The sequence below is a fragment of the Sorex araneus genome, chromosome X (assembly GCF_027595985.1).
Source record: "Sorex araneus isolate mSorAra2 chromosome X, mSorAra2.pri, whole genome shotgun sequence".
NCBI lineage: Eukaryota > Metazoa > Chordata > Mammalia > Eulipotyphla > Soricidae > Sorex > Sorex araneus.
The window spans coordinates 225149564-225168778 of NC_073313.1; the positions used below are offsets into that span (position 1 = coordinate 225149564).

At 34.6% G+C, this 19215-nt stretch overlaps 1 protein-coding gene across 1 annotated transcript in view; it reads right to left on the bottom strand.

Moving 5' to 3' along the window:
* Window positions 1-19215, bottom strand: part of TMEFF2 (transmembrane protein with EGF like and two follistatin like domains 2) — a 278329-nt gene that overhangs the window by 51710 nt on the left and 207404 nt on the right. The window contains exons 6-7 of the mRNA XM_004601232.2: window positions 7884-8032; window positions 7104-7163 (exon numbers count right to left, since the gene is read on the bottom strand). Coding sequence (XP_004601289.1) covers window positions 7104-7163; window positions 7884-8032 — 209 coding nt within the window. The remainder of the gene's footprint in view (window positions 1-7103; window positions 7164-7883; window positions 8033-19215) is intronic.

Genomic DNA, 19215 nt, shown 5'->3' on the forward strand with positions numbered 1-19215 from the left:
GACTTTGCACTCAGGAGTTACTCCTGGCGGTGCTCAGGGGACCATATAGGATGCTGGGGATCGAACCCGGGTCGGCCGCATGCAAGGCAAACGCCCTACCCGCTGTGCTATCGCTCCAGCCCCATGTATGTGTTAGTTTATCGCTCCAGCCCCATGTATGTGTTAGTTTTTAAATTCAGCCTTATCTAAGAATTTCTTGACCTTAACCAGTAAACGGACTGCTACTTCTTTATGGGAGAGAAAGGTAGATACATAAGTAACTCCTAAAGGCGGACAATTTGTTTCAGAAGGGAACATTTCAAATATAGGAAAAAGTGCCCATAAATGATGCAGGATGCATTTACCAACTGGGGCATAAACACAAAGTTTTTCAGAGTGTCTACAAGGCCCAAGGCAACTTTTCAGTAGAAAATCTTCATCTGTATTGCAAATACCATTTCTGTGTTTATCTATAAACATGAACATAACATAATATTACAGATGACTGGCTACATGATTTTATGGGGAAAACAATGAAAGCACAGAAGTTCAAGGGAGCTGGAAAAATTGTGAGTTAGAGTTCACAGAAAGCTTTATGAATTTTTCAGCACTGTAATGTAAATCCCAGAGGGGAAAATACTTGAATTGAGACAGTTTCCCTCAAAAATCTTGAGAAAATCTTGACATCTTAATTCATTTTCAGAGTCTGAATATTCCAGGCTAGCCTGGTGACATTGTAATAGCCTGGGCAAACATTTTTATTTATTTCACTGTTGATACTAATATTTGTGCTACAAGCTGCTGCCTGAACTTGCTGCTATTTTTCTATTTCCCACAGATCAAATTATTGGTCTAGACATAACCTGTTTGCCGGTGAAGTGATCCTTGCGTTCATGAGCAAATGGAAAAAGCTTTCATTTTAAATGCAGATTTTTACTACATGACTGGATTAATTCATGCTATAAATATATGTAACAACTTGCTATTTATTGTCTATCTATGTGTACTGGAAGAGCTGTCAAGGAAAATAATAGATAAATCAAGCAATGTGTTAAAATACTGTGTCCTTTTCTGGGTCAACTACTTCTTGAGTTTCCATTTTATTTCTTTTGATATTTATAGCTCTCTTTTATTGAATTGGCATTAGAGAAAAATAATGTAATATGAATGGATCTCTGTAAAGCCAAAGGATCACACAAACATTTTCTATTAATGCAGGATTAGTAGGTAGCAAACACTATTCTCTCTGGTTTCTCTTATCTCCGTTGGAAAATGGGAAACAGAAACGGAATATTTAAAAATCAAACATAACGCAAACTTACAGAACGCTTATAAAATACAGACATAAGTTCAAAGAGAAAAGTAACATTTTGGAACATGAATGTACATATCATGGTGAAACATTATTTGGTCTGAAACTCCTAAGGGGTTAAACTTTAGGATATAGAGTGAGTCCAAAAGCACTATGAAATTAGGCAGTAAGTGGTTCTTCTCTCCGAGACCATTACTCTTCACACTTTTTGGGAATCTGGAATTAGCAAGCATGATTTAAACCTTAGCTCTACACACACACTCTTTCTATTTAATCTCCCTGAATCTCCATTTTTCACCTGTCAAATGCATATAATCTCTGCCTTACATTTCTGTTGTCAAGGCCCAAGGAGACAATATCTGTGAAGAGTCTTTATAAATTTTAGTGGCTTCTATAGAAAACCAGAAATTATGACAATTCACTTAGATAACTCCATCCCATTTCAACATGACATTTTTCTCATAGCATGGGAAAAAGTGGGGCGATGGAACAAAAAACCAAAAATCAAGTGAACAGAATTTGCTGTAAAGTTACATTCTGGCTTCTTTCTCCAGCACTTGAGGCGTAAGCTCAATTCACTAAAATCTTGCCTAATGAAAAGTAAGAGGCTTAAAAAAATATTTTCCTAAAGTTTAATTTAATTTTCTCTACAGTCAATAGAACTAAGGGTTCTGGTGGGAAAAGGGATCTGGGAGAAGGGTGGAGGGACCCTGGCACTCTGGTGGTGGGCCAGTAATACTGCAGATATAAGGCAATAACATTGATTTCAACATTAAAAAATAAATCATTAAAATACACGCAGAGGTGGACACTTCTTAAAAAATTTACTACTAGAATTATATAGAGAATATTTTAAAGGTTTACCATGGAATAAACACTTAAGAAGGGACCTGTCATTCTGGCTAATTGCAAAATAAACTGATACTTCCAACAGATAAAAGGGAAAAGATTAATTTTCTCAAGTGTACAAAAAAATGGGGAACAGCCACCATGGAGGGTGACACGTGGACTCCAAGCATCCCTGTGCAGAGGTCAGGGAGACCTTCGCTGGAGATAAATCAGAGTTTTCTCTTCTTATTAACAACAAATAAAAAAGAGAACATTTCTTGTCTATATATATAAAAAATGTATGATATATAACATATAATAATATAATGTATACAAAAAACTAGCATTTTACTTATCTTTATTTAAGTTTTTGGTTAGCCAGTTTCTATATTACCTGTAGATACAGGTAATAATAGGAAGAAAAGAAGCTAAAGATGCTTTCCCTTTAAGCCACTTCTCATATGAGTGTTACTTGTTTATTATTTTCCAACTTAGAACTCTGTATAACTATAACTCATTACTTTGTCACAGGAATACTAGAATTGCGTTATACATATTTCAATGTGATGCTCTACAATGACATCAAAATTAATTAAAAGAATTCCTAGCCATATGAAGAGCTTTGGCATATTTTATATAAAAAAAACACTCTTGAAGTGATATTCCCTAAAAATCACTCTGAAAGTTTTATTCATTTTGCTTTCCTGCAATGCATTAAAAAAAATGCTCTGTGCTAAATATTTCCTTTAGAGTTTAGCACTGAAGACATTTTGTCTTTGGTTTCTGTACCGATTATTTTTACCACACAGAGAAAAATCTGTGTTCCATTCCTTTAGCAGAGATCTAGTTTGATTTGTTCACATTTGAAAAGCTCAGGACAGGGGCTGGAGTGATAACACAACGGGTAGGGCATTTGCCTTGCACGCGGCCAACCCGGGTTCAAATCCCAGCATCCCATATGGTCCCCTGAGCGCCGCCAGGGGTGATTCCTGAGTGCATGAGTCAGGAGTGACCCCTGTGCATTGCTGGGTGTGACCCAAAAAGCAAAAAAAAAAAAAAAAAAAAAAGAAAAGCTCAGGACAGTTGAGTTCATATAGAAAGGACACTGCAAATACTTGTTGAATGAATAGGTCAATCACAGTCTCTCAATTTTATAAGGAGACTTAGGGTTAAACATGACATTGTATTAGTCTATGTTATTGATATATTATTTTCCTCACTAGTTCTGCTTTTGTTTTCAGTTTCTTTTAAATGATCTTGCTGAATATATGTTAATTGCAAGCCACTGCATTTTGCAATATACAATTGCTTTTGTAAATTTGCAAGAATGCAATAAAAGAAGATGTATTTTATATTTTAGGTGACAAAAGAAAAAATAACTTCAACAATTCTTTTTTGGTATCTAAAAACTCCGAATATTAAGTAGATTTATAATGGAAAACTCTGTAGCCATGTTTTCAGAATGTGATAAATTATTTGGACAAAAAGCAACACAATTAAAAACACATATAACAAAGAAAACAAAAATAATTGAGCTTCATTTTTTTATTATAAGAAAAGAGAGTTTACATACTTAAGAAATGTAAATTTCATGAGGTATAAAACATATGCTATTTTAAAACTTGCAGAAGAGAATTTTAATACTACCATCTCAAAATATGGAGTGGAAATCCCTGAAAGCCCTCAGTTTGAAGTTTTATAAAATTGCATTTTCTAGATTTTTCTGTGAGTGAGTGAAGAAAAAGATAAATATAAGCCTAAATCTTAGACTGATGAAGGGAGAATAGCAGTTGTGTAGCTTATTTAGTTATCAGACAGGGTAGCTGTCATTGTCTTAAGACAAATAACTCCAAAGCTCTTGATTCCACACCAGCTAACACCTGGGGTCTCATTATAAGAAAGAATGAATTCCAGTCAGACTCAAGCATAAAGTCACTCTGGCGAAGGGAAGCAGGCACATTTGTGGCTTTCTTCGTACCACTAAGAACTGTACTATTACTGCAGTTCATGCTGATAAGTCTAGAATTCACAGCTCCATGCAAGTTTGTGATGTTCAGCTACTACACACTAGCCTCATTGGAGACAAGACTTCTTTTAGCTTATATTTATTTATTGTGCAACAATCCATCACTGATCCTTAATCAAGTGTATTTCTTTTGAATGATATTAACAATGACACAGCATTTTTTAAAAAATAGAGAGTTTTAAAAATGTGTATTTCTATTTTCATAATCATGGATGAATATTCTTTTTATTAAAAGATGGGCCCAAAAGGATGTTTTTAAGGGGGTTTGACTATAGCATTTAGGAGATATAATGGTTTGTAGCACCATTGGGTGACTGAGGTGGCCCAAAGAATTGCAAGGCCTGAACAGCTCCATTATCTTCAGACCCAAGCTCTGAAACATTTGACCTGGTTGGCTGTGTATTGCTGGAATTGGTCTCTGGGCCCCCTGAGCACTATTTGGGAGGCCACCTCTTAAACCAGACAAAGACATTTAAGGGGAAAAGGATTTCATGTTGATATCAGTACTTCCTTAGTGGGAGAGTCCATGGATGTTTGTCTAACAAGGGAAGTGGCTATGTCATTAACTTAGCTGTGAGAACACAGCATACTTCGAGGAATATGAGTCACACAGATCCTGTTCTCATTGCTTGTAGGAGTTTTGAGCATGTAATTTAGACATTAAGAGGACAATGATGTACTGAGACTCCACTTAGTTCCTTTTCCTTTTCCCAAAATTTGTGTCCCTAAATTTAGAAAAATACAATACTACTGTGAGCTTGGATATGTTGAAGAATATGCATAACTTAGATCACACTAAAAGGGGTATATTATTGTGTTTTAATAAGATGAAAACAACTCAATTAAACTACAAAGAAATACTAAAGGATACAATTACTTTAGTTAGGATTTGCAAACTTCAAAAAAATATATTCATTTGTATCTTAAATTAGAATTTCAGCAAACATGTGTTTTTAAACTTTTACCAGAAGATTTTCTTTTCATTTACTAGATATATCAGTTATAAAACTAGAAGATTTTGAGCAACATTAAATGTCTTCACTAGCATGTGTTTAAAAACACATTCTCTTTCCATTTCACACAGAATGAAAAACACAATTAAGGGGAAAATGTTAATTTAATTTATTGACAATGAGGATCGGATATTATCTGCCTAAAATCAAACTCAAATATGTTTTAGAATAAAAATTGAATTCCTCCAACACTTTGAAAATGGATAAATTGTTAGAATGCAATATTAATAACATTGATTATCAGTAAATTATATTCTGATATTTACTGGTGCCATTTTATAAATGCATTTGTAATGTCATATTGATATTGAAAAACTTGAAGAATTTATTGGTTCAAATAAAAATTTCTCAGGTAGAGGTTTTTATTTTCCTTTAAGTCTAATGATATATGGTTCAATGGAGAAGATACTCATAGAATATTAACATTTTAAAATTATTTTTTTGTGTGCAAACTCAATTCGTGTATGAGAATAAATCTTTATAATATCTCCAAATAAAGCAATACTAAATATGTGAGGTAGTGAGTGACTTAAAATGTCATTAAGACATAGTTATTTATAATGAAAACATAGAAGTGAAATTGATGTTAAAATTAAATATACATGATTATTAATTTCTAATATTGATGTTTCATTATTTTCTTTTATTGCCCTATTTTCCTATTAATCAGCATGTTTCAAAGTGTGTTCTTGGAACACTAAAACTGCAAAGTAGTTTGTATATTGGACTGGAGAGATAATGTAGGAAGTAATAGAGTTGCCTTGCATGAAGTTGTGTTAGTTGCTACCTGGTTCAAGACTTTGACACCACGTATAGATCCCTGAGCACAGACAAGGGTTAGTTCTGAGCAAAGAGCTAGGAACAGCCCTTGAGGACTACTGAGTATGGCCCCGCCCTCAAAATTAAAGTCATTATAGAGAATCCCCTATCATTTCTAACTTATGAGAGATCTAAGTAATCTATAAGTGGAGTCTCTGACTTTTTTTGAGCCTCTGATTTTTAAAAAATTTCACTGCTATACAAAGATAATATCAAACATATTGTTAAAGAAAGTACTTAGAAAATATAATGGCAGTTCATATTTTCAAAAGTCAGAAGCAATGCTTAATGATTGAAATTGGACATCAATCTCATCACAAATGCCTAATAACCAAATAGTAGTTTCAGTTTTAAAAATGTGTATTTCTATTTTAAAAAGAAAAACAGGTCATCACTAACCCTCAATAAATAATTACATTTTTAACTTAAACTTCTATAAAATTAAATTAGTTCTTAAAGTCCCATTCACATTCCAATGAATTATTTCTGACAGGGAGTTTATATTAGGAATATTTATTATTAATTTTTTATAATTTAAAAATATGATCCACGCTTTTACATAACATGTTTCTAAATTTGTATGTTCATAATTACACTTTAGTTTCTGTTATATTTTATTTTCTAAATAAGGAATGTGATTATTTTTCAAAATAAATTATAAATACCTTTTTTAGTGAAACATTTAAACTGCTTGTCATACTATTTATAGCTGCCCTTTCTTTCTAGATTGTTTTTAGACTACCAAACTTTCTATTGTTGACTTTTATAAAAATTAAAACAAGAACATTTGCATTTATTACAATACACTTTCAAAAATTGCATTAATTTTCATTGATGCCCATTAATCTGATAAATGTTTTGTCATTTGTACCATTTGCACTGTCAAAACAAGTTAATTATATCTTACTGACATTTTTGACAATTGCTGAAACTCTGACTAAAAGGAAAGTATCTTATTTGCCTCCGTAGAAATTTGCTCTTGTCAATTGAAAGTTTCAACTAAGAACAAAGCAACACATATAAGAAACATTATAACATTCGATTTAGAATTGACCAATAATAAGTAATGGTTCTTCCAAACTCTCTTATAGAGGTTTTAATATTTTACATAGAAAATAGTATATACCTGCATAATCTGTTCTTGCATAATGCCCATCTTCAGATTTAGTAGTTGTAGTTGTGTTATCTATATTAAAAAATTAACAATAATGATTGGTAAGCTATTGTCAAAATGCATTATACAATCCCTATATTATCTATCACTCCAACAATATCTTTATTGGGATTAATAAATTTTACAATTTTAGTTGTAAATAATATTTTAAAAAGACAAATTTAACAACATCATTTTCTGTCTGGGAGAAAGTGATAAAATAATACTAGTTTTTGAAAGTTTGGGCAAGAATTTTCAGTTATAGCCCAAGATAAGTTGGGTAAAATAATAAGTGAAAAACCAACAAAACATTTTTGAATAGAAAACAAAATAGAGAATTCTAGTACCCACTGCAGTAAAATGCATGCTTAAAAATCTCTTTTGAACCAATACATAAAAACATTTGGTAATTTTGATTTGCCTTACACTCAAAGTTATTTAAGAAATATTTAAGTTATTATGTAAGATACAGTATTTTGATTTTTATCCAAGAATAATGTTTATCATTTTATAAATATTGGACTCTGTGTTTGTAGCCTTGTGAAGATAAAATTCCATTATGTAAAAAAAAAATATTTACTATTACCTAAACTTCTATGATCACAATATGGTACAACAGGCTTTACTATCCACTATAATTCAGAATTCTCATTTGAAAATAAAATAGCTGCCTAATAAGGAGTTATCTTCATTTTTCATTTCTAAACAAAGACTAAAAGCATTCCTTGAAATGAATTTTTCTATAAACATTACCTTCACATCGACCCAAAGACATGACTTCAATTTTCTCCTGTTTCTGACATGATGCTTCTTTGATTTGACATGCATTATCATAAGATTTCCCATCAGAAGCACAGAGGGGATTGAAGTTGGTTTGAGAGCAGTCAATGTTGCACACACACCTGAAGGAAGAGAGAAATAAAAATATGTAACATCAATAGTAGTGTTACCACATTATAAATAAAACACAAAGTAGAAGAATTGCTAAGTTGGCAAAAAGCAAGTTGGCAAAACTGAATTGTATCCTTCCAGGAAAGTTCCTTCACTTTCTACCAGAGCTGAAAGGAAACACAGAACTAATGAAAAACAACTCAAAAAAACTGAGCAATGGATAAAAAATTAAAAAGGAAAGCTCAGAGAATACTCATCAGTTAATCTCTGTTACTAGAACTTTAGAATACATGCACATAAACTTGTATGCTGATGCCTGCAGAATCTGAATAAGCTGAGGTAGCCATGAAACTGCTTTACAATTTTTCTTAAGTGTAATCTTTGTGTGTTACTAATTTTTCTCAGGATACTTGAATGGTGAAATCTTGAAGAAAATGAGTCAGAGGACATTTAAAATAAAGTAAACAAGGAGATTATTTGAAATGCAATCAGAAAGAAGTTAAGCTTCTTTCACATTTTGGAGATTGTACATTGAAAACATTAAACAAGAATTTTCACTGGTCCTCAACATCTTGGAGGCATGAAGAACCCAAGGAGAATCAGATGAAGGCATGGTTCTCTCAAAATATCTATACTTGTAGAAATAACAGTTTGCAATAAATTTTAGGGTTTTTCTGTTTGATTTGAAACTTGTCTTATAGACTTCTTTCCCAGAAATATACAACTAGTTTTAAATATTAAATAAAAATCAATGATCAGTTATCATATTTTCCTATAGCATATACTGAAAAATAGTGAATCAATGAGAAAACTGATATTCCTGAAAAATTAGGTATTAGGTAAAAAATCTCATTATACATAATTTTCCTTATGTTCTTATAATTCTCTGTATTTTACAACCTACTAACTATTCTACATTGTTTTATCACTGTATCATTGTCATCCCGTTGATCATTGATTTGCTAGAGTGGGCACCAGTAATGTCTCCATTCGTCCTAGCCCCAAGATTGTAGCAGCCTTTCTTTATACATTATTCACAGCAGTGCCGCATTGGAGTCTCTTTCAGGGTAAGGGAAATGAGACCCATCATTGGTACTGTATTTGGCATATCAAGTATACCACGGAGAGCTTGCCAGACTCTGCTGTGAAGGCAGGATGCTCTCGGAACCTGGCTAGGTTCTCTGAGAGGGAGAACTAGGCTATAAGAGGTTGAGAGGCTGTCCCGCGCTTCCGGGGAACTTTGTTTTATAGTCTCTGTATCTTGGCCATTGATGGGATTACATGGTGCTGGGGGTAGTTTGTGGGTGTGGCTGCCAAGCTACTGGAAAATGGGGAATCCGGGTGTAGGAGGTTCAGACCCGATCCGGGCAGGCTTGGAAATCTCAGCCCCGGGTCCTGCACATCTGGGTTCCTCTGCCAGTTCTTTCATGGGTGAAGGGGTAAACTCAACCTCCCCAACCAGTGGCCCTGGGGAAGGTAGGGCCTTAACAGACAAACACACACACACACACACACACACACATACACACACATATTGAATAATTTTTATACTATAAGGGAGAAACTATGTTTCCAAGAGTCAAGAGATTATTTCCAACAAGTAAGTAATAGATAGCACAATATGCATGGGATGTGACAAGTCCAGCATCATTTCTAGTATATGCCAAAACTGTCTCCTTATTGTGTCCGGGGGCACTTAAACTTGTAGCCATCACAGGCACACACTGCAGGGAGGAGTTGCTGGGGGCGGGAGGCAGTCAGGGCTTCACAATGTAGGTCAAACCACCAGGCCAGACCCCAGAACAATTACTATGTGTGAAAATATTATTGTTAGAATATAAACTGACATACAAATTTTTTGATTACATTAATATTAATTTTATAAGTATATACTTTGCTAAATGGTGAACCACATGTTTTATTTCTTTATATTTTACATGGAGCCGGGTATATCATATAATGATAACAACTGAAACCAGCTTGATCCATGCTGGGTTCTTAACATTCATTGCTTTATTTGATCTTCACAACAGTCATTTTATAGACCAATGATATTGCATAAGATCAGGGAGCTAGTAAATTGTGGAACAAAGACCACCTATGGATGTGTTATAAAGTAAAATACAACCTTTTTCTCTCAGCACAGGCTGTGTATTAGAATCCCCTGGGAGACCTTTTAAATATGCGATTTATAAGTAGGTTTCTGGGCCCCAGGGAATCCAGAGGAAGAGCCTAAGATTATAAATTCCTAAGCAATCAGTCTGGCACCAAACTCTGAATTACTGTTTGATCAATTTGTTGACTGAATAAGAGAAGGTTTATAACTAGCCAGTGCTTCTCAGAATGTAGTCCTTGGACCCTCTGTATCAGAATTACCAGGATACTGGACATATAACTCAGAGACACAACACCTGCCTTGTTTGTGTGTGGCCCTGGGTTCGATTTCAAACATGGAAAGAAAAGAAAATGCTACAGAAAGTGTGATAATGTATTTTTCTATTCAATCTTTTATTTTGGTAACATAGCTGCTGTAGGAATGCATGGTTAGTTTTACTTTCACCTATTTGGGAACCAATAATGAGGGCAGATGGTAACCAGCTTAAAAATGCTTAAGTCACTGAAGTGTGGTTTTCCTATCTGGGTTGTGATATGCCATATAATGACAGCCAAATGGATTATGGCTTTGCAAACGGGGCTAATTCTTGGCATCTGAAAAATCTGAAATCAGGAGCTACAGAGATGTCTGCAGAGCTTTTGATCTTTTCTATAGTAGACTTGGAGAAATGACATTGTAGCTCAGTCCTTCTCTCTTTAACCATTGTATTAAGGAGGAAAGGCAATTTGCATTTTGAAGGTTTTATTTACCTCTAAGTCAGTTTAGATTTCAGCTGTTATTTTAGACTTCAGGGATTATCTCCTTAAAAGATACTAAATTATCTGTTAAAATTTGAAAAACAGAGATTTCTCTTATCTATTCAAAGGGAAAATTATGTAAGACTTCGAGGATTTGTACTCTCCAAATTAAGTCCCAAGAGATTTTGTTCAGATGTATGCCTTATATGATCTTGACAAAAACAAAAACAAAACAAATCAGACTGGAAGTTCAGAATTCTATATTGTATCATCATAAAATGGTAGGATTGAGAGAGAGAGAGTGAGAGAGAGAGAGACAGACAGACAAGACAGACAGACAGACAGACAGAAGCTTCTGCCATAGAGGCAGGTGGCAGTGGCAGGGGGGCGGGGGTTGCAGGAAAACTGGGGACATTGGTGGTGGGAAATGTTCACTGGTGAAAAGATGGGTGTTGAAATATTATATGAATGAAATACAATCAGAAACAACTTTGTAACTATATCTTACTGTAATTCAGTTAAAAAATAATGACAAGTTATCTGTTTGATGGACCAATAAATAATAATTACAAAACAAACAAAAAATGATGGGATCAGAATAGATAAGGAAAAATACAAACTAGTTTTGTTGATTGGTCCAGATTTAAAAGTTCAATAAAAATTTTCAGTCTTAGCACTAACTCAAACCATTGTCCAAAATAATTTACAAGATCGGGGCTAGAGAGATGGCACAGCTGGTAGGGTGTTTGCCTTGCAGGCGGCCAACCCAGGTCCAATTCCCAGCATTCCATATGGTCCCCCGAGCACCGCCAGGAGAAATTACTGAGTGCATGAGTGCATGAGTGACCCCTGTGCATTGCTGGGTGTGACCGAAAAAGCAAAAAAAAAATCATTAAAGAATAGATTATAAGATCATCCTTTTCCTATTAGCTGTTGTTTTTCAGTTTTACTAATCCAATCTAACATCATACAAATTTGCTACCTTTTACTTCCTGAGTATTTCTCACTCAGGACATCCTTCTGAGATTTTTTTCTTTGTTATAAATTTCTGACTTTTGTCACTCAATACAGACTTTAGGGAATGGGTTTGAAAAATGTATAGAAATTTGGCATTTCTATTCTTTATCCCTTTACTACTATTTTTGTGCTATACCTGACTGTGCCCAGATCTTATTCTTGGTTGTGTGACCAGGGATCATTCTTGGCAGAGCTAGGGGACCACCTGCAGTGCTGGGGATCACTAGGGTCAACCATGCGCATGGCAAGGACCTTACTCCTGTTATATCTCTCTGACCCCAAAGCATTAATTTATATTCTCATCACAAAAAGAAGAGCATATATTTCATGATAATAATAAAAAGGAGGATCTAGATTTTTGAGGTGGAAGTAAGTTATAGTTTGCTGGGATATAAACTCCATGAAAGCATGAATTATACTTATATGATTATCTAGTATAATACCATCATTATGCCTCCCACTTCCTTCCAACTTTTATGAACTGGCATGTGTTAAATAAATTCATGAGTATAATAAACATTTTTGCTTATGAATTTTAGCAATCACTGCAAACTAGAAGACTATGGAAAAATACAGGTTTTTTTCAATATTTAAATTTTTTAGATGTTTGCTGCTCCACCACCCCGGTTGAGGCTTGCCTCCAGCAAATATCACTGAGCCCGATTCCAAATGGGAGAAAAGCACTAGTGGGAGTCAGAGCCTCTCCATCTTGGTGAGTACCAGCATTCTCCACACCCAACCTGTGCTGTAATAAGGGCCCACACCACAGCTCCTTCCAGACTTTTTGTTTGCTGCTCTATCATTCCAGGTGTGGCTTGTCTCTGACTGGTACCACTGGGCTTATTCTGAATAAAAGGCAGAACTCGAGTTAGGCAAAGCCCTTCCTCCCAGATGGGTCCCAGCAGCATTCACCCCTGTAGTGTGCCCACAGGGGCACACCCAGTTCCTGAAGTGCCTGGTGGCTATGTGGCTGCAAGATCTATAGATCTACATAACAATTAATATGCTACTCACAGTTATACTTCCTGTCATTCTGTAAGGATGGGCAGAGAAGTCAGAGATCCCAATAATCCCTCAGCAACAATCCCTAGCTAAATCCCTCAGTATTTTCCAGTGAGGTAACTACAAAGACGCAGCTCACAGCATACCAGAAAACCAAAGGGAAAAACACATAGAAACTCATCAAGTTCAATGAGCTAAGACAGTATCACCAAAAACTTTAGCAATACCAATAAATTCTCAGACAGTGTCTTCAGTGACACTATGATGAGGATGTTCAATGAGCCCAAAGAAATGATAGCACAGGTAGTCAGCAACACACAAGAAAGTATGAGAGTGAAAATGAAAAAAAAATGCTACATTCAGAAATGACTGAAATGAAGAACATGTTAGGTGATATAAAGTCAACAGGAGCTTTGAATAGCAGAATAACAGAAGTTGAGCAAAAGATTGAGGAGCTCCAAGACGAGAAGAAGGAAACTTACATGAAAGACCCAAAATTGGAAAAAAAAAGCCCTAAAAAGAAAAGAAAAACATACCAGATAACTATGGAGTGTGTTCAAGAGGAATCATATAAGAATCATGGGAGTCCCTGGAGAATAGCACTGTAGCACTGTCATCCCGTACTTCATCGATTTGCTCGAGTACCAGTAATGTCTCCATTGTGAGACTTGGTACTGATTTTGGAATATCGAATATGCCATGGGTAGCTTGCCAGGCTCTGCCATGCGGGCGGGATACTATTGGTAGCTTGCCGGGTTCTCCGAGAGGGATAAGAACTGGGTTGGCCGCATATGCAAATGCTCTATCCACTGTGCTACCGCTACATGTGATGAACAGTTAAATAAACCATCACATGAACCTACCAGTGTTGAGGCATCGAGATTCAAGAGATCTGATGGATTCCAGTGAAAATGGACCCAATTAGGAAAATTGAAGGTACATTATACTCAGAATGACAAAATACAAAGACAGATACAGAATATTGAAAGCAGCAAGCTCAACAAAGGAACTTAAATACATACAAAAGCCCGTAAGATGTATAACAGATCTATCAAATGAGACTCTATAAACCGAAATATATGGAAGGATATAGTACAAAAGCTCAATGAAAGGAACCCAGTAAGATTATCACCCAGATTTGAAAAAAACTATACAGGATTTGGTGGACAGGCAACAGCTTAGGGAATTCAATCTTGAAATCAGTTGTGAAAAATTCCTTCAAAGGATAGAAGAGACTTCTTATTATGTGGCACAGAGTATGGCACTCACTAATGGCATTCACTAATGACTGCCCTCTACTAGATTAAGAAAAGATTAACAAAGTATAGCAATTCATCATCACAAATTAACTTTTATTAATTTATTTTTTGATAGTTCTATTGGTCATACTTTTTTGGATTCTTTTGGAAAAAGTAATATGAAATAAATCTGCTATATGCCTGCCATGGGGGTGGTGAGAATTTCATTTTGAGAAGGAAAATATGATAATTACCTTAATAAGATCCAAGTACAAAATTAAATTTGGTGCAATATATTTTAGATGTGAAAATTGAAAGCTTTGTTAGGTAAATTAGACTAGGACTATGCTATACTGTACATACAATTTTAATTTTTTTATTTACATAGATTAAATTGCATAGCAATCAATCACTACAAATTGACTTTCGTTGATTTATTTTCTGATAATTTCATTTGCTTTTTAAGTTTTGTTGGAGCCAGTAAAATGAAATGAATTTGTTACATGCCTGCCAAGGGACAGGCTGGGGATGACTGTGAACCGGGGACATAGGTAGAGGGAAGGAGACACTGGTGGTGGGATTTGTGTTAGAACACTGCATGCCGGAAACAACTCTATTATGAATGACTTTGAAAATCATGGTGTCTTAATAAGAAAAAAAAAGTTAAAAAAATCTGAAATAGCAACAAAGATTTACCAAAATGGTCTATTATTATGTAGCCTGGGGAAGTAGAAAAGTTACTGGCTTACTAAAGCCCTACCATTTTTATGTTTATTAAGACCAACTGAACTCTGATTATTTGATCATTGTCTACTTCAATTTTTGTGTCTGTTTTCCACTATCATTAGTTGGAAAACTACATTTCTAGCAGCAAGTTTGAAATTTTCGTCATTAGTTAGAAAACTATAGAATTCTAGGAGCAAGTTCTGAAATGTTAAATTCTATTTGAACTTAGTTGACAGTGGCAAACTTGTTTGAATGTTTCCTGGCCCACTAATAACTTACATGAACTATTTCTTCAATAAATTATATATTCAGTAGATTAAACATAGTGACATGTTTTTATGTTCTTAGGAAAGATCATTCTTATAAATTATCACTATACTATTATAAAAGATACATAAGGTGGCTAAACACTTTTCTTAGAAAATATTAAATGTCCTTACTGAGACCAAATTAACATTCAGTTGAATCTGAGGATAATGACAGTAAATAATAGTCATCATGTAATAGCTTACATGATGCCATGTCTGTCCCAGTGCTGCATGTATGCCACATATGCTTTTACTCCTTTCATCTTTTATCCTGATGATGTACTTACTATGACAATATCCATCTCACAGATAAAAACAAAAAATACTTAAGGATGGAAGAAGTTACCCAGCTTGAAGAGGGAAGAGACTAATTTCAAACATCTCAAACACAGGCAGTCTAACACCAGAGCATGCATTGTTCATATTATTCAGTACAAGAACAAATAAGACAGACACAAGTTCTTGCTAATAATTAATTAACGACATATTATTTGACAACTTGAACACAAGGCTATGTCTTTTCTTGAAATACTTATTATAATTTTATGAATTAAAACCACATTGATTATTTGACTTCCTACAGAAGGAATGCAAACTCTTTAATATCATTTAAGGATACTAAATAATATTGTGACTATTAATATAGTAGAAAATTCTGAGACTTGGTGCTAGAATAACTAGTATAACAAGCACTAAATAAATCTAACTACTTAAGGCATTGATTATTCATAATATTGTTCTTACAAAACTCTAATAAAGTTGATTTTTGCACACATACATACAAACATACACTCATATACATACTGACATACATTCTAATAGCTATTAAAATGAAAAAATTGGAAAATTTTAGCAAAACAAGTTTTCAATTCTCTGCTCTAAATTGAATATTCTGGAATTTGATAGACTTCATATTCATGCAAAAATAGTTGTTTTCGTATGTGTTTATATGAGTGAATTCATTTGTGTATGAGTGTGCAGAGAGTAGACCTATAACTTTGACGTCATTGTTAATATGACAATTTACTATTTTACAGATTTATTTTTCTGTGACATTCTCAAGGGCAACTCATTTTTATTAAAAAAAGTATTTGAACTTCTGGGATTTAGTTCAGCATATCATAGCATGTTCAATAAATATTAGTTGAGTAAATTATGAGAGAATGGCCATATGGAGCTGGAGAAGTTGCAGAAAAAATGTCGTACCAGACACTAATACATAGAAAGAATCTACAATATGTTTATATAAACTCTTACCTAATTTCTTCTACTTGGCACATAAAGTATGTAAGGAAGGAGAAGTTCCTTGAAAAATTAGTGTTCACCTTCCTCCTTTTATTTGTGTCTGCTCAGACAAAGGAAATGGCATCAAAGTCCAATTGTGAAAAGGAAATGTTTTTACCAGTCAGGATACTACTTAAATTTTATGGTACTTGGGTGTAGTTTTTAAGAACCAATATACTTTGAACATGTCAGTGACTTGCACTTTTATTGCTATTTCAAACACTTCAAACCATAAGGCTCTGATAAAAAGGTGACAAGAATTTTTATACAGTCTAACAGTGAAATTGTAGGTCACTCTTCTTTAGCAGTTTATGTAAATTAATCCACAGTTTTTCTTTCTACAGAATGAAAGGCAGATATTTTTTAAAACAGAAACTATACTTTCTTCACTGCTTTTGGCAAATAATTGCATTATTATTCATTCTGAGAAGAGTAACTAGTTAATTACAGCATGTCATAAGTATTTTATATGAGCCAAGAATTTGTAAGGCTGAGGACTGCATGCATGCCTCTGGGTTTTTTTTGTGTTTTCTTTTCTTTTCTTCTTTTTTTTCAACCTATCTCAGTCTTTTGACATTTTGACACCACAATTATATAGATCTCTTTTCTTCTGGGCTAAAAGAAAAAAGAATCAGCCTTACTTGAAAATAATAATTTTAGGGGTCACTACGTAGAAATACTACCCCCTGAAAATTCCTCAAAGAAAATTCACATTGACTGAAAACCTTAGCTATCTGGATTATGAGGTAACAGTGAACTTTTCATCATTAAAAAAATTATGGAATGGAATACTTAAATTATAGGAGCAAAAGTTAGTGCCCAGACTCACTCACTGATAACTGTAATGATTTGGATACTTTGGGACTCTTGGGCTGGGCGTTCGCCTTTCATGCGGCTGACCCATGTTCGATTCCGCCACCCCTTTCGGAGAGCCCAGCAAGCTACCGAGAGTACTGAGCCTGCACGACAGAGCCTGGCAAGCTATCCATGGTATATTCTATATGCCCAAAACAGTAACAATAAGTCTCACAATGAGAGATGTTACCGGTGCCCGCTTGAACAAACCGATGAGCAACAGGATGACAGTGACAGTGACTTTGGCTCTCAACATTAATTTAGTTTCCTGACTTTAACAATGGTTCTTCTGAAGACATTGTGCTATGAGTGAATACCTTTCCCTTCTATTGAGGACTCCCTCCTTAAAAGGGCCTCCGGATTGTGAGAGGGATGCAAACATGGCCAGGTAGCAAATTATTTATTTATGCGTCTGGTTTGTGGCTTCCCTCTAATTTCACTAGAATTTCTATCATCTATCAAATGTGGCTATTACTTTAATCCTCTCTCAAGGTCCTTGATTTGGTGTCTATTCCAAATTTTGACAACAAAATATTTCTAATAAGCTTTAAGCAACCAAATACCCTGCAACGAGTTGTGCTTCAATGTTATTTTGAACCTTGCTTGGTTTGTTTCCCTTGAGTCTGTCTATCTGTGGGGTGATTGTGCAGACCCCTTTTGACCTGACCAGTAAGTGAAGTCAGAGTCACTGTCTGGCTCTCTGTCAGATGTAATGGATGAGCTGTATTATATTAATAACAGTCAAAATATTGTATACCTGCCATTCAAGACTGTGGTGATACTTTAAACCCATTTACTCATTAATTCTCACATCACTACTTTTGATGGAAGTTGATTAAAAAGTATTTTTTCTCTAAAAAACACCATAAATCAATAATGACTGTGGATTTTTCAGGAAGATTGAGAAGAGGTATGAAAAATGTTTTGATAACTTGAACTTTCTATTTATGTAAAGAGTAGAAAACAATGATTGAGAGAAAGGTAGGTTTATACTATTAAACCTAACACACTGTTTATACTATTAAACCTAACATACACTCATGTGACACCTAAAAATTTGGCCAATATTTTTATGCAGGAGCAGGGGTAAGGGAGGCACACCCAATTATGGTCAGAGCTTACTCTTGGTTCTGTGACAGAGTTCACTTTGGATGAGGCTCAGGAACCATATGTGGTACTGAGGGTTGAACCAGTTTTCAAAAAGTGCCTAATGCAAGACCAGTGCTAATCAACTGGTTTAGATATCTGGCCTCTGGCAAACACATTAGAAGAGCACTTTTTTTTTTTTAGCTTAGAAAGCTAGAAGGAAAAAAAAATCATGCCCTTGTTCAGACATTACTTAGGATTGCAAAGAGGTTTCCCAAGAGGTCAGATTTATCTTGGACATGGAAAAATCTTAGCTACCATTTTTATCTGTATTTTTGCAAGCCCAAAAGTTGACCAATTAGATGAAGAGATCTTGGGAACACTGGGATTCAGTTTTGAAAATTAAACAAACAATAGCAGCAACTTAGGACAATAGTTAGTCACCTGGTGTCTTAAGAGAGAGAAACTGAGAAAGCCTTTCCTTAGATACTGACAAAACTTAAAAAAAAAAAACCCTACTACAACACACTGAACAGGGTGGGGGGTAGGGAGTGGATGCGGGTGGTGGGCAGGCAGGCAGTTAATTCAAGGGAAAGATAGCTTTTTCTGAAATAACTTCTATAGAATAAAGGTAACCATGGAAGATGATAGGTAAATAAACACTTATTTAAAGTTTGCATATTTACTGGTTGCATCACATTCTATTGGTTGCACAACTCCCCAGACTCAGTGAAGATATGGATGTAACTCAAAACTATAGTGATTAAATGAAATAATGCATATAAAGAGCTTAACATAGGAAGTTGTAAATAAGGAATAATAGTG